Source organism: Tubulanus polymorphus, chromosome 5 (assembly GCF_964204645.1).
Source record: "Tubulanus polymorphus chromosome 5, tnTubPoly1.2, whole genome shotgun sequence".
Classification (NCBI taxonomy): Eukaryota; Metazoa; Nemertea; class Palaeonemertea; order Tubulaniformes; family Tubulanidae; genus Tubulanus; species Tubulanus polymorphus.
In genome coordinates, this window is record NC_134029.1 from 1,972,734 (window position 1) to 1,997,519 (window position 24,786).

The window sequence follows — 24,786 nt, forward strand, 5'->3', positions numbered from 1 at the left end:
TTATGAGCTGCCTGCATTAAAGATTGTGTTGCAAGACTCACTTGGGATCAAGGAATCTAAATAACCCTGCTGTGGATAGACTTGCTACTTTTTGGATTAGCCTTCGATACAAGCAGAATATCTGTGACCTCATATAGTTGCGCATATTATTTACTGTCAGAATATAAATACCGGAATCCTTGGACTTTTAACAAACAATATAAGTGATCTGATACAGATCCACAAAATCATCCGTAATAGCACAAAGAAAACTATAAGATCTTATTTGGGTATAAATTCACCAGTCTTCCAGGGTGTATATTTTTAGCTAATATTTATTTCCAAGTACAATAACTAAATCATAAGCATTAGCGTTTTGAACACAGAATTTTACCAGTGAAATAATAACGACAATGTTACAAAGATCGAAACAGTAGAACCCAGAACAGCAGACTTGAATTCTAACTATTGACCAAATCATCATATGAATTATGCCGGATTATGTTTAGAATCAGTTCTGAATTTGAAATACGCTGATCTGAAGATCAATAGATCATTGAATTCAAACAGTTGTTCATGATTATACGATAAAACATAAGAAATCAATATGTTTTGCACCGGATGCTCATCCGAAATGATGTTACATAATAAAACGAATTGTTCCCCAGTTAAAGAAACTATATCCCATCTTAAATATTTCCATTCAAACCAAAGCAGCGAAAAGCACAGGAAAATTCATAGGATGCTGCGTTGATACAATAAACACACAATCTACGTGAAAAATATAAAAATAAAATGAGTCTTTCAAGGGAATGATTTTAAAATCGAAATCTAGAATGTATAAACCTGAAGAGGCACAAATAGCATATAGATATTACTTCAATTGTTTGATCTCAGCATCTTACATAATAATTCACTCTTTCTATTTGATCTGTAAAGAAATTGTTATAGCAAAAAAGTAGGGGAAGCACAAGGTTTAGATGATGAACACGAAAGATGACACTTCGTGATTGAGTTAGTATGAAATTCCGATCTTACAAGACCCAACAAAAGTAACAGGTATCATCCGTGATAACTCGAGGTTCTAATAAAAACCTAGCAAATGTTTCAGGTTACAACGTTATAGAAATAATTGTGTGTTATCATCATTTCAATGAAAATACGTATGATGCTGCTAGGTTTTTTTTAAATATTTGTTGGAGTGATTTCTTTGTGACTAGCTTCTAGATTGTAGCACTACTATAAAAGCCCATTACATCCAGAGATATTAGAATAACCTTCTTTAGCCCGACGTTATTAAATACAACATTATATGCTACGTGTCCTAACTGCAGCAATAAAAATTCTCATCCCCTTGTCCAGTAGAGTTACTTTTTTTAATTTCTTTTTTTCCAATTGCGCTGTAAATTTAATATTCTTGCGATGATGTTGTTAAATCTTTATTTATAACTAATAATGTACACTGACTAATTAATTAATTAATTAATGATTTTAAATTAACTTTGATCGCACCTTCAGCGAAAAATATGCAATGTGTGTATAATGAATTATATATAATGTATATAACCTTCTCCAGTTTCACTAAACAAAATATTGGATAAAATACATTCCACGTTTATAACACAAAATGCATGCAAAAATATACAATCAATGACCAGTTTATCAGACATACAATTGCCCTGGTTGTTTTCATGACCAACTTGCTGAATTTACACAAAGGAAAGCTGATAAATGCTACGACTGATAAACTGGTCATCGCTTTAAAATGCCAGTAGCTAGCTACTTCAGTAATTTCATTACTCTCCTACCAAATAAGCATTTACCAGCACACAGTTCAAACTTGACTGTGTCTTGGAAGTTCTTTCTGAGGTAATAACTGTAAAGCTCATTTAAAATATGGTACAATGGCATTCGTAAGTGCAATTCAATAACCCACCCTCCACCATCAAAAACATTCATGACTTCACATTGATTATTAACACAAATTTTTTTCTTTTTTTTCCATAACGTGAAGAAGTGACCGGTGCCCATAATATGTATAATGTACATTAGGTATATGTCATATGTGTTCTCCTATTTTAATAGATAACTAGGTATAACTTTATTGTAAGACCTAATTTCTAAAGTTGATAATCTAGACGTTTCAAATCAAATGTCACTTTATTTTGACACTGATTAGTTTTTCGGCACATATTGATGACAATATAAAATGTACAAATGCGTGCAGATCAGTTATTACCCCTAATTAAACCCCACATTGAAATAGCTAGCTTCTCAACTGTGCAATTATCTGAAGGCCGCGATAAAGGGAGAGATAACTAAACACATATTCACTACAACGCTACGAGCACAGTGCTATGTGTGCGCCCACAATGAAACAGAGCAAAAACATACTACACAAAATATCGACAACAAACCACCTTCATCTATAAACAAACCGACCCTAATGGAAATAATCAGTTTAAAATGAAGATGGTCTTAATGTGCATCAGGCTTGAACTAGACACAATTCATAAAGCGTGAAGATAATAAAAATCTGCTTTCAAGTCTAAGCTACGTAAGAAACTGACACGTAAAAGTTTTTTTTTTAATACGAGACCACTTCCAAAATCAAGGGTTTAATTTGTCCGAAATATGCTACCTGTAATGGGCTTTCGTGTACAATCATCACTTCAAAAACATTGAAATAATCATAAAATAAGCTAAATCACCAAATTCGTGAAATCAAAATATTAGCACATTGTTCGACTAGAACTTAATCTAAAAATCTCAGAATTTTAAATCCTTTGTCTTTCCTGTTATGTTTAGCGAAGTAAAGCAAAGCACATGGAAATAGACAAAAAACAAGAACAAACATAAAATCCCTACTTTATAACATTACTGTACAAATAAACATCTATAGACCTCATTTTGATAGTTTCAACTTTAACTAAATCTAGTCGTTAAAGATTAAACTTTCAAATCAAGGTAAGTAAAATTTCATGAAGTTTTCAACACAATAAATAAATATATTAAAACTATAGCAAATACTATGATATATTAGATACATAGAACCTTTTGCCTTTTCATTAAGAGAATAAAATCATGCAATTCTATCACAAAATGATCTTCAAGAAATTCAGATTTCTCAGTGATATGTACTGAATATTGAAATAGATACCGATCAAATGATGGTATGGAATGTAATCAAAACGTACTGATAAAACAAAGCAAATCAAAATGTTCTCAAACTACCGGTATTTCATAAAAGAGTCAGGAATGTGTTTAGAATGTGTTTAGTAGGAAAGTGATCTCAGTCTGTATAAGAAGAGGCACTTGTATTTGATATGTATCTTGAAAGACGATTATAATGAAATAAACTAAAAACACAATTTCCACGCATTAACATAATTCATAGACTAGAAACAGCTATCCAGCATCGAGACAATGCATAATCTCTGATATGTAGAAATCTATACTTGTAAGAACTCCCTCCAATACAGACATCATCATCAGGTGTATGTATTAGAAGCATAGAGTCACTACATGCACAATTAATATAATCACTAACTGAATCTTTGTAAGATTCAAAACAATATTACCACCATCATAATCATAATCATTATAAATCATAACAACATAATATACGAGTAATACATAGTTTAATACGGTGCCACTTGGTGGCGTTACCATTCATATTCATTGATAACTGATGATGATAAATTAAGAGGCTGATGGAACGCATTCGTTTTAAATTCAGACACATTTCGTTTTGATCAATATTTCAACATAAGATTGAAAGTTCGTTTTGGTAAATCGCGTTCTATTCCAATCCACCTGTCATCATCGATTTGAACAGATGTCTTCTCATTCATTGAGGGATACTCTCATGTCTGAGATTGTCACATTCACTTCGGAATTGACTTTTCAATATTTTGGTCAACATTGATATGCGATAGTATCCCTTTAAAAGTGAATTTGTTGCTAAATGAAGATATACGACTACTGCTTTAAGCATTTACATTGATTTGACATGAGCATGCAAATCATGAACACAAAGAACAGAGATTTTATTTTGTACATTATGAACAACTGACCCTGATCACAAGTTATATGAATAAATAACATCTAATGTTAGTGTGTGTGTGTATATTACCTGACCCCAACAGTGTTTTTATATCGTGATGAAAGTCAAATCCCTCACCGAAAAGATCGCAAAGTAAAAACTGTGTTGATATTATGTTTTTCATTTTCGAGAACGTCCACTTCGGTAAGGGGTACATAACACGTATTACATCAGTAATTTCACTCATGGTCTACAAAAATAGAGCGTAGAGCTCAATACTGTGCAAATGTGATTTGTATGCAAATTACACAAACAAAGTCTCTCATTCGAAAGGCGCAAAACACACTTCAAAACTCTTACTGTGTCTCGAGCGTGAATTGCCATAAATTGTGTCTCTTTTCAGTCGAAAATTTTACTTATTCGCGATTTTGTTGAAATTGGTGACGACGAAACTGCGAACGGGATCGTAGACCTGATGTTGAAAGGCGACAATTTGCTGCTTCGCGCGCATATCTTTCAGCGCAGAATTGTCCGTGCGCAACTCGAAGAATATCACAACCAAAACGGTTAAAAATACGACCAACATGACGCTCGTGCCGAACGTGATCAATATCGGTTTCATCACCGAACAACAACGACTTCGTTTTTTCGGGACGACTGCCGCCGCTTTCTCCGCTCCATCTACGACATCTTTATCAGCTTCAGCAGTACTCGTACAGACAATCTCACCATTTTGTTTCTCTACAGGCGTGCTCTCGCGACGTCTCATCACGACCGGCTCATCAACAACAACGTGATTCGAATGGAAGCGAGCTTGTTCTAATTCTTTCTGTAACGACTCAATCTGCGCGTCGAGATTCTCGTGTCTCATCAAAGATGGAAAAGCTTTGTCTTTCTTGACGTTAATCGGAATAATTTCATCTTCGAGATCTTCTTCATCGGCGAGCGGAGCGTCCTGACTCTTCAACGGTTCATCGATATCGGACGTCGTATCCATTTCTCTATCGAGTAGATCGGGATTACTGAGCTTCGGTTTAAGTTGTATTTCTGCTGTGATTGAGACAGGGGGAGGGGAAGACACTGCTGTTGTATTATCTTCAGGAATTACGAACTCGTTCAATCCACCATTCGTTTCCTTGTGTTCAGACGACGGTCTCTTCATCGATTCATAACCTACAAAAAACCACAGATAATCCCTCAATAAAACAAGTCTCTTAAAAAGTAAAGTGCTATCGTTTGTCTCGTTTGTCTGTGACAGTTTTACTACAGTAAACGGCTATCATGTCTGAATTATTATTCAGCACGCATAAACTCATCATCTCTTGTAAGATTTAACACCGATGCAGGTGACTAATTTCACACCATCATATACACACTACCTGCCTAGCATCTCTCTCTCTCTCTTCTCAATGTTTATTTTCGACTTGTTGAAAACAACTTACCTGGATCATGAGAAGAATCCCTGTGGTTTACTCTAGCAGGAAGAGTCTGAGTCTTCCTCCTATTGAAATTCGGGTTGGAGGGAGTTCTGAAACAAGAATTACAAGTTATCGTTTTTTTTAAATTGCAATTTTCTACATAGAGACTTATATCTAGGTATCGAGGACATGCTATAAAGATATACCTTGAAAAGTTTGGAGGTTCGCGTGAAATATTCTTGGCTTCAGCAATCACTTCTTTCTGACATCGGCCACTGAAAACAAAATATTTAATTTCAATCATTGCACAAGTTTTTTTCTATGCTGGTATCTATGTGAACTGTAATAAGTCAGTAATTTCATAAAACTGATCAATCACACTGTGGATATTTATTGAATAAATTGATTGCTGTCAACCGTTTAGATCGCATTCAAAGGAAAAATTGATAAATCATTGCAGCTGCTGCTGCTGCAGCTAGTGCGATGTATGGTTCAATATTACCACCGATACAGGGAGCCACTTGATGCATATCCTGTGTTGGATGCTGCAGTAGAGTGGACCGGTAGACAGATGGATGACTTAAGCGAGCAGTAATATTTCTAAGGCTGAGGCTCAACGAGACAAGCTCGACGAGATTAGTTTTGACGATATAAATAACCTCTATACCAGACCGGATAAAATAGGAATAACATAAATGACATCATACACGTATCGCTCTATATCAAACCAGTGACATATCAATTTTTCACAGATGGTATATGAACAAATGTGGTGTAATATATATCATATCATTCCCCCTAAAATACGTAGTCATTTTATCAAACAGACTGGAATTATTGAGTTAGCTTCACAATCATATTTTTAGGTAATTTCTGTATAATTGGTATATATATATATATATATGTCCGTCGAAGTGAAGAATTTTATAGATTATATTTTGAATGGAAAAAGTGACTACAACGATATGATTGACACTATATCAAATAACCTTTTCAAGACCTAAATGACATTCATATCATGCTGTGCTGAATGATTATAGATTTTTCATAATTTTATATTGCTAACGAGGAAACTTTGGTATCAGAAGCAAAACGAATATGAAATCTTATTACTATTAGCCACGCGTTTAGGAGATTTTCAGGGATGGATTTTCAACTCACAATCCATATAAAATAGTTCAGAAATCTGTGTATCATCGATTCAACTTCTGCAGTGATAGAATATCAGATATCTTTTAAAGGACTATAATAGATTTCAGCGTCGTATTCCAATATCTAAGATCCGTGGAAAACAATATTTCAAAGAAACCATTTCATTTCTACTACAGGGGAGCTTCTTATTTCAATCTAGTCAAATCTAAGGTAATAAGACTACCGACAATCCCACATGAATGACGTCTTATTTAATTTCTGAAAACTTACCTGAATCTGAATTTGGCACCTCTAGTGAACAACCCACCTCCAGATGAGACTTTCGAAGCCTCCGACGCTTTCGTGAGCCTGCAAATGAACAAGTTATAAGTGTCTTGAGATGAAATAAGATGTTCACTATTCAGAACATGAAGTATGTGGGAAATTGACATATCTTCCGTTAGCAGTTTTTCAAGGACTTACGTAAAGAAAGCTTGCTGTTCGACAGCGACCCTCCACAGTTGACGACACGCTGCATACGACTGACATTTGAATCCACACGCATGCTTCTTCTGTAAAACATCAACAAAACTCACATTACAAACAGACATACTTTCCATAGAGCCAAATTGGCGCTACATTATTCAAGACTTTACATGATTTGAATGTTCCCGAAATGCACCGTAGGAACCATAAGATAGATAGCGAGATATATTGTGGATCTAGAATCAATGGGTACAATTTCTAATGAGTCTTAAAATAAATTTTGATAATAGCATTAGATGATTAAGATTCGTTTGATCTGCTAGATTGATAATCTTAGACTGTGGTGATATTCATGCTGTATATCTATGTTGTGTGTATTTGATCAGGTAACAGCTGAGTTCATCAATATTCTGTTATTCTGCATTCTATGTGGGTTTGCCTTGTTGTCACCCAGTTTAGTTTTTAAAATAAAACCATACATCACGGCAGCTTGCTTTTCATGACGCTTAGAAAAAATATGTCTGTAATATCTATTTATCTATTTAGCATTTCCGGTTAATTCGCCAACATTCAATGTCTGGACATAATATTGCCTACAAACCCCAATTATCATTTCCTTGCAATTCTTAAATTTGAAAACAAACACTATCATTATATAATACGAGCCAAGTTTTTTTTTAACATCCAGGTTACAGAGATAGAGGTCCACATCGAAGAGCTAATGGAAAAATCCAGGGACATCATCATGTTAATATAGACACCACTGTTCATCTGTATAGAACACCATGTGCGCGTGTTGATTTCAAGTGACTTGATATGTGATGAGTCAAAACACATTTAAAAATCTGCAAGTGACATTTAAATTCATGAAATATGCCAAAATAAACCAAAAGTGAAGGCCATATCCCTTACATAACTATTCTAACAACTTAAACCATTGAGAGATGATGATGTAGCTTTGAACATGCCGATAACCAAAATACCATATTCATGTGCGAGATGATATGCCTTCAACCACAAAGCACATTGCACCAGCATTCATCTAACTAATATCATAAAATGAAATTCCACATTTGGGATGAAAAGGACCAGGGTCTGTAGGCTACAGCAGGTAATTCTGGAGAACTTTCCGCCGAAACTCAGAATTCCATTCATTGCCTAAGAGACATTTTACAAATCGTTTTAAACAGTATCAAACCCTCAAACTATAGCTAGTTCTATTTGTAAACATCTACACTATTCTAGAAGACCTTTGAGATAGAAATTAGAATGTGAAGCAAAAAATAGTAGAAAACACATGAGTATAATTGCAAGGATTCAATAGACTAACTAAAAAACCCACTGAGGAGGTTATATTCTGTGTGACGCAATCAAACCCACAAAGAATGCATGGATATAATAGAATAATACATATATAATAAATATTACCGGAGGTTGTTTAGAAAGTTTATTCAGCGTCCAAAACTGCAATATATAGTTCGATATGAATATTGCAGTTAGATGTTGAGTCAAGTAATGACATTTTATGTTAAAAATCATTGCAGATAATCTCTATTTCATGATATCAATAGCAGAAGAATGGAAGCATGAAGAATGCATGCAAAAATTCTCATCGATACCGAACTCCCTGGTGAGATATGGGTGAAGAATCAGTAAGCAGTGCAAGTATAACAAACACTGCAGACAGATATAGAAAAAAAACATGATTGTTCTCATCTTAGTCTTTAGCGTTCGATTATCAAACTAACAAATCAGAATAAACCTCCCACAAGCGACTAGGCGCTCTAAACATCAGCCTTGACAAACTATTTATAGCAACACAGTTAAAAACAAACATTTCCTGAAAACATTTATCTCATAAACACGTTAACTTGATTTTGACGTAGCGAAGTGCTTTAACAAATGAGGAGCAACGCCACAGGACATCCATCACATGCGCTATAACAACTGAAATGGAAACTATACCCTACTAACAAATCGATTATTGACGAAGAAAAAGACGCAGGAAGGCAATTTATATTTTCGTCGAGACTTGTGATTTATTCACAACTGAAAAAGATATTTCCTGAGGTGACACAGGGATCACGTGATATATAACGCTGTAGTGAGTTTGAATCTACAGAAAAAAAGTCTAGCCAAAATATAGTATGAATCATCTCTTTACAATTTCCAAACAGACAGTTGTTACTCTGATTATAATCACTTTTCATTTTCTTCATTTCATATTATACATTTAATCTATTTCTCAAGATTCAAGCTCCCTACACACAAACATGGAAAGCATTCTTCTGATAGATACACTTTGTACCTAAATGATTTTTCATAGTTTATTTCACAGGTTTTATCTTCTACTTGGCTCCACATTTGATTGAAATATTGAGACATTTGTCAGGTATTTATAATGACTGGTATAATAAGGTATATACCATGTGAATAGCTATATCAATAAGAATACTGAGTAACAATTCTATATCTATAATATAATATGGGATAATAATTGCTGATAGGCCTCCCAAGCTACGATTGGCTTCCAGTCAGATGACCTAGGGTTAAGGTTCTGATTGGCCAACTCAGTTCTGGTAGGTTTCCAGTCAGTTAGGCTAGGCTAGGGCTATGAAAAATCAACTCAGTTCTGGAAGGTCGGCCATATCATAGGTTGACTTCTAATATGAATGAGACCAGACAGTCCATTTTGGCAGAAGGTTATGGCAAGTAGTCATAACAAACTATACCCATTACCATGTATGGGCCTTGTTTGCCTAAAACTATGAATTAGTGAATTGTCTTTGCGAATGGAGGGCTTTAGATAACACGAAATATAGAGTTAATCTAAAACATTAGCTATCAAAATGACTGTATTTTTTCACTTCACAGTAACAAATAATTAAGCAGCTAGCACTGACATTCTGTTACATACATATATGCAATCAGTGCATTATGCATACAGCACAACATTAACCTATAGCAAACTACCGATCAGGATTGTTTAAATATTCAACTTCAACAAGACACTAGTTTTGAATATTTCATCTCTTGCAATGAGTGATTCGCAAAGCACGCATCATGCATGGTTTACTGTAACTAACAGTAACATCTTCAAACATGTTTGAAATTGATCCCTTCACTACTTTCAAACATCTCCAACTTCCTTTTGCCTCTTCAGTACTTTCATTTCATTTCCTAAATGAATTCATTTCAAAGGGATATATAGTAAAGGCATCAGCAGTGAACAGACCAAACACATGAGACAGACAATAGAGAGATAGTAAGATACCGTAGCGGCACTTGCACAGCTAAAGAGGCTGGTCGAAGGCTAGAAAAACATGGAGAAATATTGTTTATATATAAAACATATAACATAACATGAGTATGAATTTCTGATTAGTTAATAACATCGCGAATAGTAGAATCTGCAGACTGCAGTTTACCTATTACAACTAACATTGAGTAGGCCCTTTCCTATGTATGAAGTTAATAATTAATAATGACAGCCGCCGATATTGAGAAATTACTGAATATTCTTTCTGCTGAAAAGAGATACAGGTTTTTTCCATTTACGGCTCCGAGGTGTTCTAATAATCATCGCAAAACTGATTATGATATGAAGCGTGAAGCCATGGGCAGATTGAAAGGGCCTTTCGAATGAAGCGCTGGGAATATAAGCGAAGCAGGGGACTAGTTCAGAATCTGCAGTGGATACAGAATCTGATAACAGAAAACGTTCATATACTAATATCATTTAAACAATCAAACCGTTAGAGTGAATCAATGGCTCTCGATTCAGTGATTGTGAAATTGTGTGTATCAATCTAATCTCAAAACGATTCTATATCCTTCACAGTAAATACAGCGTGAAATCATCTCATTATGATCGAGATCTTTAGGTAAAATCCATTTATAAATTGGGTTGTCACTTTTAGTGTTTTAATAGCAGCCTCTCGTTCTGCAGTGAGAGACAGGGAGATTGTTTCTCTAGAAATAAAAACTATCATTCGAAGAGTCATTTAGCGCAGAGAATTGCCGAACGGTGTCTACGAATACTGTCATAAATCAGCCATACTGACGGTAATGATAATACAATTGCTGAAAGTTGATGGTGGTCTACCCCTCGCTACTGTTCACATGACTTGACATCGGTCAGTGTCTGCGCGTAGAGAATAATGATTCTATTCATTCAGAAAGAACACATGCCGCATGAATTCATATCGAGTGCGAAAATAAACATCGACGCAGATTAAAAAACATGCAGCCACATGAGTTTTATCGAATATGACAAAAGATGACCATGAACCGCGCGATAAGCTTCATTTAAAATCAACTTTATTCGATTGTTGGTAAAAATATCAAATTCAAGAATAACAAAATACATGACAAATACATGGAGTATATGAGAGACTTGGAGAGTGGTAATGAGTGACTGGATCGCTCTTTTACGATCTATTGGCAATCTTCATCCCTTTTGACCAGTATTGTTAAATATAAATAGCTATTTTCTGTTCCGAGACGTTCAGACACTGAGAAGATTAGTTCAATTTCCACCAGAGACAATTTAAGCCCAATCATCAATAATGTCTTATTTCCTTTCAGAGAATGCTCATTTTCTATTTTTTTGGCTCTTATTCGATATATATTTTTCACAGGCATCTTCTTATCTGCATCCTCGTTAGATATTGATAACAAGTACTAAACTATTTGGTTTTTTCTTCAGATCCAAATTCAAGCGCATAAAAAGAGCCCCAGTCATAGATTGCTTTATCTTCAATAGTGTTTTTCAGTTGAACTGTTTTTCGCATGCAGAGATTCCTTACCACCACATTCAGAAACCATGATGACACTGACACAGGGCGGTAAGAAACCTGTATAATATCATATCATTTCAAAGAAATAAAATGTAAGGACTTAGCATAACAAACTAGTAGATCCATGCTGTCGTTATACCAACATACATCTGAGCTTTGGATATATATATACATATATATCAATTAATTAAATCAAGAGATAAATAATTGAGTAAATATTAATGATATGATTGACAAAGCTCACCACTCCAATGCTTTTCTGCGAATGGTTACCGATCAACCGAAGTTGTGGAAATTTAGGCCTCCTGCCATTACCCAGAAATGGTACCTAATACACAATAATTGAGAAGGGCTATGAATACCATATTCATTTTTATTCAAAATCGTAAATTTTCTTAGAAATTCGAATTATTTGCTTTTAATGTTATTTGAATTTAGAAGAGTATATGGTGCAAGCTATGATAGAAATATGACTGTGCTAAAGAAATAAGAACCCCCCCCCGGAATAAAATGATCCCCAGACGACAAAATCCGTTCTTCCTTCTATCAATGTGGTTGTACCCTTTACAGCTCAGCAAAGCCAGTCACATTTCATATTACACGGGTATCATCATGGTACTTCACATTAAATGAAGGATAATGTATCAGATCACAATTTGCAACATAATTTTCGATTTGTCCTTGGACCCGAAATCGAAACCAACTGAAAGAAATTCATCATAAATCGGCCCAATTTAGCACCAAGCATACTGATCCTCACTTAATAAAACTACCTATTAACAATAGCACGAAAACCTATAGTTTTAAAACTAAACAAATAAAATATAACTCAAGCCGCAATTGAGAACATAAGCGAATAGAAGTAGCATATGAAAAAAGCGTACTTGACTGAAATGAAAAGAAAGCTCGTAAATAATCGTGAGAACTTAGATATATTAATCATAACAACCTAATCATAAACTCTCTATAAAACATAGAAAAATTGTACTCGCAAAACGTGACGACCTTAACCAAAAATTCATTAAGACTTTATGTTTGATAAAACTTAGTCAACTATGGAGAATAATTCTATCTTATTCATTTATACTTTTAATTTTCAGATTGTCAACTAATGATGGTTTGTGTCAATGAGCGATAAATGTTTTTCATCAGTATAAATACACCTAGTTAGTATTATGTAAATAATTTCTCTATGCCGAGTGGTGCATTTTTAAGTGATTTCACTAAAGAAACTATTACCAAGAACTAAATTCATATAGAAATGAATCCCGATAAAACGATAGTAGCAGCAACGGAGAACAGCAGCCGTGAAATAACAAACCAACAGATAAAAAACACTGATAAACCGACTTACCTTCTACAATCGGTGAAATATTCAAACATAGAAATTAAATAAACTTGTTAGTTTCATTGCATATAGTTTAATACCATGAAAAACCTCTCTTAAATAAATAAATGCATATATTTTTTGTAAGATTTGAAATATAACTACTGGTTACAAAAAACACCGAACAACCAGCTCATCGGAAGTCGGTTTTGAGTCATAAAATCATTTTCTCAGATACAAATGCAGCTTTAATGCTAATAATGGGTGGGGTATAGATTGATAATATAATTATAGATATAACGGTCACAAACTGTCATCAGTAAATCCTTCATAGATACTGCTCACTGACTGATAATACGCTACTTATCATTTAGTCCTCCGAGATGAAAAAACCTTCACAGGCTTGAGATAATAGCAAAGAAATGCGATACCTAATTTTTCCAGTAGCGAACATTTCACCAATAACGTAGCAATAGAAACTACTTATCATACAGTGAACAGTAATTCAACAAGTCTCATCAACACATATGAAGCATACGCAGTATTATTACTGAGGAAACATACATCATATTAAAAAACACGAAGACATGTATTATTCATAAATTCAAGCTCAAAGAATCACACGTATATATATATACATATATATATATATATATATATATATATATATATATATATATATATATATATATATATATATATATATATATATATATATATATATATATATATATATATATATATATATATATATATATTATATATATATATATATATATTATATATATATATATATATATATATATACAGTGTACATTAATCTTTTTGAAATAGTAGAATACAATGATCATCGCAGAACTGTAGCATGAACAGTGTTATATAGAAAAACGATATCATAACCGATATATATATATGTTAGTACACGAGGGTATCGTGAAAAATTATATTGAAGAAAAAAATAATTTGTAGATGAATGATTCGATCAGGTTGATACCTGAAATAGCGTATATACATATATATATACGCGAATGAAAACAACTTTGTATCATTAACTCGTAATTTGTGGAATGAAATCCTTGAGAAAATCATTCATACGTTGCCAGGATTAACGATGATGATTCTCTGAAGTGAAGTGAAAAAGATTTTCACCGACGAAATCAGTAACTGAGCGAATTCAGACATGTAACATATAATACTCGCGTAACCAAAAATACCTCAACCAACCCAAGCACATGACAAATGCATTTAATACATACAGGTAACTTGCATCCTGAACCTTTTAACTTGATGCTAATGATATTGAACTGGTTTTTGATACTATAATCAGGTAGGTGGGTGAGGAGGTGAAGGGCGTGTAGTCTAATGGATGGATCTCTGTGTACAATAATGAATTCTTTGATCATGCAAAAACAAGCTACGTACATAATGCAAAGGTAGGACATGGATGATGAAACTGAAAATATGGACACACTTACTTTCTTATAAATAAAATTTTCATCGACCTACAAAATCATGCAATATCAACAGATATATAACTCAAAAATAAGACGCTGAATTTCAGCGTGATGGATTCCCATGATAGGAACTCATTTAAGTAGTTTCCGATGAACAGAATTAAAAATCAAGAGGAAAACTCAACATATTTTAATTCGATAATGGAAAAAACTGTGTTTAGGAGAAGCATCTTGGCAAATGATATGGAAAAGTGAATTGTTACTCGAGGACCTAAGAATAATGTAAACGATAAAGCTTAATTGAATTGAATTGGCGTAATAAAAGATCGAATCCAATTGAGCTGGATAACAGTTTCCTGATAAACCCCGATAGAATTATACCCATAATTAACATTCATGCAGTTAGACATGATGTCTCTTATCAAATCATCAACATCTCATAAACAATGTACACTTATATATACATGTATATATTCAGGGAACCAGGGGATGAATAACCACAAATTAGCAATGAGCAATAGGCAGAGAAAGAGAGCGAGAGAGAGACAGCAGTCAATACTTTCTATCAACTCTTCCATCATATAAAGAAATAACCACTAGTATTTAACATTGGTCATTTTATCTGCATAAAGCGCTATTACAACATTTTTGACGAGGTGGTGCTGGTCATTCCATATTAGTCAAGTTTCTAACAAAAATATAGCTACAGACGCACACACTACATTATAACATACCTCCTGCAGAGTAATATGAACTATAAACATCTTTCCCTCAAAAGCGATCTTATTGACTTGTGACCTTAAATAGAATGAAAAGAAAAAATTGTACATAAGAATTTCATTGAAGTGTTCTGAAGTCTAATGGACGATCAGTGATGTTTTCGCTTTTATCCCCAAAAATATCTTGTGTTTGTTTATGAACTGGTAAAGGTACTGATGATTCTTGATTCATTGCCAATTTTGAGCAGTCTCACAGCAGAACTGTGTGGATAATCCCACAGGGTTTTCTACGATTATTTCTTTATTCAATATTACGCCTATGATTTTGATTTAGCCCTATTTTCTCTAATTGTCAAGTGACACTTGGGAATGAGTTATGCATTTGAGATGTAGATTATACATAAATTCAATAAAATCCAAAACCGGTAATAAAATCTGGCAATTCATTACCACCGAACAGAAGACAATATAAGTGACTGTTTGATGACTGTGGTTATCACGCATCCAGTCAACTCATATGCATATAGGCAAATAATTCACCGAGGCTGATAATCTGTTCTGAGACAAAAGAACAAAAAGGACACCAGACACTAGTATTAATTACGTTACACATGGTTAAACCCCTGGAATAACGAGCCATTCCCGAGCAATACCCGGTATTCAAAGCTCATAAAATTTGCTGCATACATTTATAATCTGCAGCCATATATACGCATTAACATATATAGACAATGTGGCAGATGTTGCTCAGCGAGCAGTACGTGCAGTGAACGCCTATATTCATAGACGACTACGATATAACTTTCCCCAGGGGTTCTAATTGATTTTAACTCGTTCAATATATCCAGCAAGACGAGCCGTGAGTGCCAAAATATATTCTCATCTCAACAAATATGTTATAATTAACACTAGGAGATCATTAATTACTGGTAATAAACACCACCTTCAGATATTCGTCCAATGTTTCATTGTCCAGGTAGCTTCACATATCATTTGTTTAACTGAGAGATTGTTATTGAAAATGACCTACTAACACCAAACATTAGACATTTTCACTAATTCCTAACTAAAACAGCGAATTACTGTAGGTGGTGGTTCCAGGCTGTTTGTAGGGGACCCACTAATGTTCTATATTCTATGAAATGATCTTTGATTGGTTTATTTATGATATCACAGCTCAAAACTACCGGTCCAGCACAACGTACCATCTGAAAAGGTGCGTCCTCTTGCTTCCTTGGAATGTGACTATACCAAGATGAGTCACTCCGATGTATAATTGGTTGCCTTTCTGATCCTAAAAATAATAACAAAACACTTCTAGTCATATTTTGAAACCCTACCATCAGAATAAACTGGATTTGGGATATTTTCTCAGGCTACAGTTCGAACTATCGCTGTTTATATTGCTCTTTCTGTTGGATGCGATGTGATTTATCAATTCGCGCTGCTGCCTCCGCGCGGTGCGGATACAGAATATTTCCGATCATAATTCCACACAATTGAGCCAAACGTTATTGAATCTGGTTTATAAGTGAATCGATTTTTCCGAGGTACGTAGAATACGTAATGATGACACTTGGCTCAAATAACACGATGGTGTACGCGCTGTGCACATTGATATATTGATCTATATGATTTGAACGTTTGTCCAGATTCAGACGGTCGGTAATGAAGCATTACTATCGATCACCTATAGATTACTAACAGTCCATATATAATAGACTCGTGATATACAACACCTTTATTATTGTTAAACTACATGAGATACGTACAGTTTATTATTGCACCATACGATTATCAATTCGAGAATTCGATAGAGATTCAATTCGAGAATTCGATCACAGAGCTATAGTTCTCTAAAGTCTGATCGACTCACCTTGACTTGATACGGGTCAACGCCGTATGTGTCCATAGTCGAAGCTTTCTTCAGGAAGTTACTTTCAGCTTCCGATGGAACTTGACCGCTGAAATATAATGAATACGTGACTGAATATGAATTCAGGACTTAAAACTGTAAGAAAAGTTCAATTATTGACTTCAAAATTCACTTATTAACTGAATGGATTTTGAATACTCGGGTGATTATGAGAGCTCAATCAATTGGTCATACATGAAATGACAACTTTCCCAATGATATAAACTGTAGTCATTTGTAAAATAACTCATAAAACAATTGCGTTATAAAGCACTTCTCGGGGCTCAGTCATGCAGATAAGGATGTTACATATGAGTAAAAATGTTGCAATATGGGAATAATAAGCTGAAGGCACTTAACCAAATACAGCAGTGCTATATTTATCTATCTACTTTCAACAGTAGAAATCAATAACAACATTCATTGTATGAATAATTCAAACAGTGACAGAAATCGGAATTAAAATCACTGATGTAAAGACGGCATGTTTTAATCTCAATCGGTTCAGCATTATTGAGCTGGAATTACTTCACGGTTAATGAACATAGTTCAATAATCAGTGGAGTGTTCGTCGTTAAATAACCAGGCACTGACAGCTTCAATCTCAAATACTGAATACTGATGAGGAGAGGGTTGGTTTACTGCCACCAGGACGACTATCTGTTTCAATATTTATTTCGTACCTCAATGTTTTATGAATTTCAGCGATTCTCTCTTCCATTTTCGGGGTCTGTTTTGGTAGCATGTTAAATTCGCCGACGTATCCAATCTGATGATCTTCCGGCTCGTAATCACCGACCTCGGCTTTTCGCAGAACGGCGAAAAAAAAACCCATTTCATAAAAATTTCAACGTCATAATTTTTGGAAAAATATTACAGCAAACATTCACGCGAATAGCAAACATACATCGGGGTAGATTAATTAATTAATGGGATTTTGTTTACATATTTGCGAAGCTCTCATGGATTGAAGATAATCTACCGGGTGTAGATCTCGTATAGCCGTAAATAACGAGAGAATGTACTTACATTGTACGATATACGCTGCTAGTATGTTAGCATCAGTAGGTGTACACAGGAGTCGTCCATGATGTAAATCACGTCGCAGTTGTAGAAATAGAAAATATCTGAATGACGAAAATTAAAACAAGCAAAGTTTAGTGGACAATATTTCAAAATCGACATCACTTCGCTACTATTCAAGTATGAATGTAACATAGACCAGGGGCTGCAGTTGCTCATAAGTTGGTTAGAGAAAACCAGCGGATTGTTGACATAGTGACATTTAAAAGTTCATTGTATTTATCCGGTGGTTATCTTTAATCAACTGGCCCCTGGACCCCGTTCTACAGTGGTTGCCTATAGGAATTAGTTCATTTCAAATGTTTTAACTAACTGTGAATTTCAACAGAGAAGCAAGGATTTAAAGATTCACTCTTGAGTAGGATTTATCTTTTTTGATAACTTGGTTTCGGACTGAAGTATCATCACAATCAACGTGGATAAGACATTCAATCTCACTGATGATTATACCTGGTGATCTCTTCTTTCACCAGCATCGGATCCAGAGGATAAAACTTCACTCGAAAACAAAGTACCATCGGAGAAACACCTGAAAGATCATAAACAGCATTCTAATTCTATTTCACTATTTAATAGCAAACTTCATTAAATCATTACTATTTAAACTAAATTCATCGAAAACTATGGTGGATGTATCTCTAGGAAAGTATTTGGTAGAAGTAGTAGATTAATTAGTAGATTGTAATGTACTCGCATGATTTAATGTACTAGCCTATGCTACCCGTATATAAGGGTGAAATAATATGGGTGTGTACTGTTATAGGCCTACTCTAATCTGATATAATTACATTAGATAAAGATTAATAAGCCTATGTGACAGTAACCGCTAATATCGTACTCACCTTTTAACTGTTTATATACTGTCTTTATAGGATCCAACCAATGCTGTAAAATGAAGATACGATCATAGTTATCATTCTGATGATACATTTAGCTTTAGCTCAGTGTTAAAACAATATTGTGGGTTCAAAGATACTTGGTTTGACATTGATTGGGCTTTTATACGACACAGGGCCTTGAAATAGACATGATGGACTTCATTCAAAGAATGTTCATGAAATAAATGGTTTAGAATCAGTTAGCCTATAATGTTATTGATCCAGGAAACTGAATGAAAGAATATGATGAACCTGTAAGAGATATCGAAGGAACATCTGTGTTATTGGCATTTGTTTATATCAACGTAATAAAAATGCTCACACATGACCCCGCCCTTATACAGATATCATAGGGATTGTACATTGTCATATCTCGATCACTGAGACAGATGCGATGGATGTATATAAATGTGTAGAGAATGAAGAATGCTGGCAGGTTTTTCTATAAATAACTGCCTTCAGATAATCATTAATTCCCGCAACAACTCTCAGAAGGGATTTCCGATTTGAAACGTTCGAATTATGACATTAAGTCGGGTTTACAAAGACAAACACCTTCGATAATATTCATCAATTTCATCAAATCTGTTACATATTGGTTCTAATGTTTGGGAACAATTTTATCATCAACATCTCAGTTTATTTATCCTTGTTAAATATTTGACAGTATTTCTGACATTTTCCCTACGGTAAACTGAAACTGATCAAAGATCCACAATCGCAAGAATTATTCATGTGATGACCGACATTTTTTGAATAGTTTTGAATAGAATTCTACTGGTTTGTCATCTATTAGCTATTGCCTTGAATTACAGTGCCCGGGACAAGCTCGACACTGGTGTTCGATGACTCACTGGTGTACCCTTCCAGTAACAGCTTGTTCTATCGCAAATATTCATAACTGACGATTTAGGAATATCTACGGCTGATCGCGGCTTTACTGACATAAATAAAAAAACATTACTAACAACGAATATTCATCATCACGTATAATGTTATAGATATATTTAGGTATAAATGTGGGATCACACTCTCTGTCGTGTCCAAAAACACAATCAACATCACACAGCAGAAATGATCTAGAATGTGAATGAAGACGATGTAAGAGTTTACATCTCTCTCGGTTTTCAACTTCATAACTTCCTAAGAGCTCTGAGCAAGCTGAAAAATGCTGGCATATTTAACTTTCTACATAGTCGATATCATTCTGATGCCGGTATTTCTTTGCCATTTGATGGATTAATAGGTTTAGAAATGGCTTTGCTTTTATCTCGTGGAAGACAATACAACGGGTCTGACGGATAAATAGCTCGAATCGGCAGCATCACAGAACTCAGTGCTTTCTTATCAGTCTTTACCTTACTAAATAGATGAATAATTCATCCATCGGAACAAATATTCATGATCGAAAAAATATAAATCGGTAGAAAGAATGGAAGATTTCCTGTTCATCTGTAAGCTGGTACAGTACGACATGAATAGTGTCAGTTCTGCATTGATTTCTGTCAAACCTGACAATTACGCAGTGAATATATACGTAACCCGAATTCAGATTCATCTCAGCCACCAACAATAGCTTCATGATTTCACCTGATGTGAGACACTGTCTGGCTATATTGAGACTGTGTTTCATACTGATGAATGTATCTCTTATTTGCCGTTGCTAGTTTGCGATGTAAATGAATTCCCTATTGACCAGAGACACTATGAAAATAATTTAAATGACGACCTCCTCACCTCGTGTAAAAGGTTATGGCGGCGATGATTAATCTCAGTCTCTCCTCACAACTTACCCTCTGTTTGTCCGAATCTACATAACGCAGACCGAAATAATCCTTTTCCACGAGATTCAATTCTTTACATATATAATCCAACAACCATTGTCCTTTCGTATCTTTCTGTAAATAAAACAAAGTTTGATTCATTAATCAACTCTTCATTTAAACAGTAACAAAACCTATGAAAAAAGATAATTTCATGTGCAAGTTGCATTCACACTATGAGCATGATTTGTACATTCTAAATCTAGTCAATTCCAATTAATGGACCAAGTGCGTTCTAGAACAGACCAATTTAGAATTACCAAAAAGACCGGTTCAAGTCTGTTCTAAATTTTAGGCCCATCTGATCCGTTAGAGGCATGGGGTAATTAGAACAGACTATCTAGTGATAGTGTGAACGTGGCTATATTCATAGATGAATCCGTGCTTCTTCATCGCATTCTAATTTTGTCTTTTATTACACAACGCTTTGATCAACAGCATTTAATCTCTGAGAATCATCACATTCATGATGCATTAATTCATGATTGATTTGCTTCGTTGCACGGTTTCACTTTCAATTCGGATATGAACGAACGCTGCAGAGTATTCCTGGTCATCGACTGTTAATAATCTGAAATACGTGATGTTTTTCAAGCTGCCGGTGATCGATGATAATCAAATCATAGAGAGATAGATGATTGCTGGACTCGGGCAGCGGTTAACTGCTATCAATAGTGTCAACAGTGACACGAAGAGAAAAACATCAGTTTTAGATGAGCATTCATCAGCTTTCTCTCCCTCCTCTCTTCTCTCCCTCTCTCTCTCAAATTGTCAATGCATCATGAGCATGTGAACGTGAAGAGTTGATGCCACATATGCATCAATGATTGCTTTAATCTCAAATTCAATACAAGAATTTCTAAAATGTCGGTGAATTTTCTCAGAAGATCCAGAAATGCGGATATGGGAGAATTAGCAGTTTACACACATACACTTTATGAATGGCCAGCAATGATTTATTGAAATCCCAGTCACTCATTTGACGTGGTTCTGGATGGTCCTTTCAGGATGAAATAAAATGATGGATACAAGATACTGGGTGATATCTAGAATACTGGATGATATCTAGAGTATTCAGTGATATCTAGAAAACTCAGTGATATCTACATAAATGGGTTTAATGCAAGGATTGATTAAATGTTCATCTCTTATCGAGATCATCTTCTCAATAAAGAGATAAGTCTACTTTCAGTAATGAACCCTTTTCAGATGACCACGCAGCCATTTTGCAGCCCTAACAAATATTTCCCAATACAGTTAACAGTGTCGACTATAATTGCTGATGGACTACATTATTGTGGTTTGTACACAATCTTCATCTCTGGGCAACTAATTATCAACTAATAAGTCCATCAGTACATGAAGAAATAGTTATTGACTACAGCCGCGTTCACACTATCGCTAGTTAGTCCCTTCTAATTTGGCCTATTCCAGGAAAGGCCCAAATCATGTAGGTTCATGCATGTTTAGATATCAACTGTTATCACTGGTCAAGCTAGACGGTCGGTACTAATTGGTCCGATCTAAATTCGAATGGACTAGATTAAGGACATAGTGAATAGCGGAATTACACGTCCCTCAGACTGATACTCAATGATAGTTGATTCCTCATAACATCATTACCAAACTCAGTTATTATCAATTCGTCTTTAAATGACATGTTACTCGATATTGAAGTTAATACTTGAGATCGACTCTTAGCGGATACTTCTCGGTTTCCAGCCGATTAATCGCTACAATAACTGCAAGCTTCAAAATCAATAATCGCTAGTTTAGCCAGTCTGATACAACTCCCTCCTGGAGGTTGCATTTACTGTGAACTCTTGTTTCATGGTGAGTGACAGTTTTATATTCATCTCAGATGTGTGATGCTGTAAAGCCGATGTGTCCTTTGTGAGTGACTGACTCATCTCACAGGCACTACTCAGCACTCTAGCACTATACACTACTATTACTGCAGCATAGTTTCAATACTCATCAGCATATAAATCATTTAATCAGTCAAATTTGATTAAGTTGAAGGTCACCGCTACTAACTGTCACAGTTAATCACGCAGTAACATTTTATATTCGGACATCTGAATATGAATTATTCATTTGAACCTTCTTCAGTTTTTTGGAAAAGCAATTAAGTCGATCGATCGCACAAGGGAAATTACTAGCGATAAGAGATTCACACCAGGCATTAAATCATTGGAAATGGGTCAGAGCTTCATAATCATGTCATGTTTATCTTTGAAACTTGGACGTTATTCAAATCTCGACATCGTCTCAATGAACCAGCGCTTACCAACTTCTTAACCCAGCCCTTACCAACTTCTTATCTCTAGTTGATATGCGCGTTCTATGAATAGCACGACGTCACTTATAAGTTATCATAATTCTAAAGCCAAGCCTCGGTGCGCGAAAATAGAACGTGACATCAAAGAAAAAGCATGTAAACAAGATTAAGAAATCTGAGGAAAATAGTCCCAATGAGGTCAATGCTTGAAGATGTTTTAAGACGAGGATCTTACAATCTTCATAGGCGTAACCTGGTAAAAGAGCTGATGATGTAAAGTAAGTAGGCCTACAGGTGATTAATCAATTCACCCATGCCGATGGAAATAAATCAACTCACATGGGATATGTCCAGATAGAGGGCCCAGACAGTAGGCTAAGCCTACTGCTGTAGTCAATTCACATCAGAACAACTGCTTAAGATATAGGCCTAGACCCATCACACAAACCGGCATTACAAATTTATTAATTCAAGTAAAACTAACCTGGAATGTAACTTGCATCGGATCGGAATCATCCAGAAAACGTATTGTGCACGTATATTCCACATTTTCGTCTTTTTTGTGACGAGTATTCGTTTTTTTACGAAGCATCATGGCTTATCGTCTACTAACCGCTCATCGAGAACCCGCGTTTATGCAGCAATATGTGACACAGCGCTTTATTGCAGTACTTCTACAGATACTGACAGCTGCTGTCATCAATATACGGCAATTTACTTCCTGGTTGGTGGCGCTACGTTCTGGAGGAAATCGCCCGCTATTCCTCGCATGCCACAAGTGGATCCCCGGTTGCCACAATAGACGTGCATCAGCCGGAATACGACTCGGACGTTTGGTTAACATTTCGGGGCCAGCGTCTATGATTTTTGACTGTGGTGATCTTAACTATTTATTGACAAATACCCACTATATTATCCTGGACTAAGTTGCACAGTCGTGACTTAGGTCTTAATGGCTATGTACCAAAATGTTCTCACACGTAACGGTCGTCTTGTCCTCGTCGACCACAGTGACGCCGTGGGCCCCCAAAGAATACACCACCTTCTAACATGATGCGATTGGGGATATTCTATACAAAAACTGACTCAGAGAGTTCGCACTGTACACCGGTCCGACCGCGACACACACTGTGAGCTGTTCATCCGTTTTACTATGCAGCATGCTGACACAGTCTGATTGATAGATACATAAATTTTTGTCGTAATTCTTTTTGAATTTAAGACCTTCATGCAAAGCTGCAGCATCGGGAAATAAAAACTGAACATTTCAAGAACTGAAATTAATGATTTTGATAAAAAGCGTGGTTTTTATGAGAAGAAATTCATTGAATATAATGCAGAACTCTCCACAGAATAATCCAAACCTCGATCCCAACACGTAAATTCCTGACATGCGCAAAGCGCGAACCTTGAACATTATGACGTGTGTGGTCATTGTGTCCATTGTG

The 24,786-nt window shown here is 35.1% G+C and overlaps 1 protein-coding gene across 3 annotated transcripts; it reads right to left on the reverse strand.

Moving 5' to 3' along the window:
- Positions 1-270: 270 nt before the first annotated feature.
- LOC141906482 (FERM domain-containing protein 5-like) lies at positions 271-24,012 on the reverse strand. Of its 3 annotated transcripts, XM_074795798.1 has the most exons (16): positions 23,823-24,012; positions 21,028-21,132; positions 19,199-19,241; positions 18,807-18,885; positions 18,303-18,400; positions 17,957-18,077; positions 17,235-17,322; positions 16,564-16,652; positions 15,374-15,437; positions 14,661-14,687; positions 8,488-8,523; positions 7,057-7,145; positions 6,865-6,942; positions 5,649-5,717; positions 5,467-5,552; positions 271-5,197 (listed from the first exon to the last, which is right to left on the reverse strand). In XM_074795798.1, the coding sequence occupies exons 1-16, from the start codon at positions 23,931-23,933 to the stop codon at positions 4,437-4,439; spliced, it is 1,944 nt and encodes a 647-aa protein (XP_074651899.1). In that variant the 5' UTR covers positions 23,934-24,012; the 3' UTR covers positions 271-4,436. The 3 variants fall into 3 exon arrangements, with proteins under 3 accessions (XP_074651899.1, XP_074651900.1, XP_074651901.1); XM_074795799.1 differs by lacking the exon at positions 8,488-8,523; XM_074795800.1 differs by lacking the exons at positions 8,488-8,523; positions 14,661-14,687.
- Positions 24,013-24,786: the final 774 nt, after the last annotated feature.

Bases quoted from the DNA above. Each gene is read 5' to 3' on its own strand.
- LOC141906482 (XM_074795798.1), bottom strand. From the start codon at position 23,933: ATGATGCTTCGTAAAAAAACGAATACTCGTCACAAAAAAGACGAAAAT. The intron at 19,242-21,027 runs GTAAGTTGTGAG...TTCATTTTACAG, and splicing joins TAGATTCGGACAAACAGAGG to CATTGGTTGGATCCTATAAA. The intron at 15,438-16,563 runs GTACGTTGTGCT...ATTCTATTTAAG, and splicing joins AGGACGCACCTTTTCAGATG to GTCACAAGTCAATAAGATCG.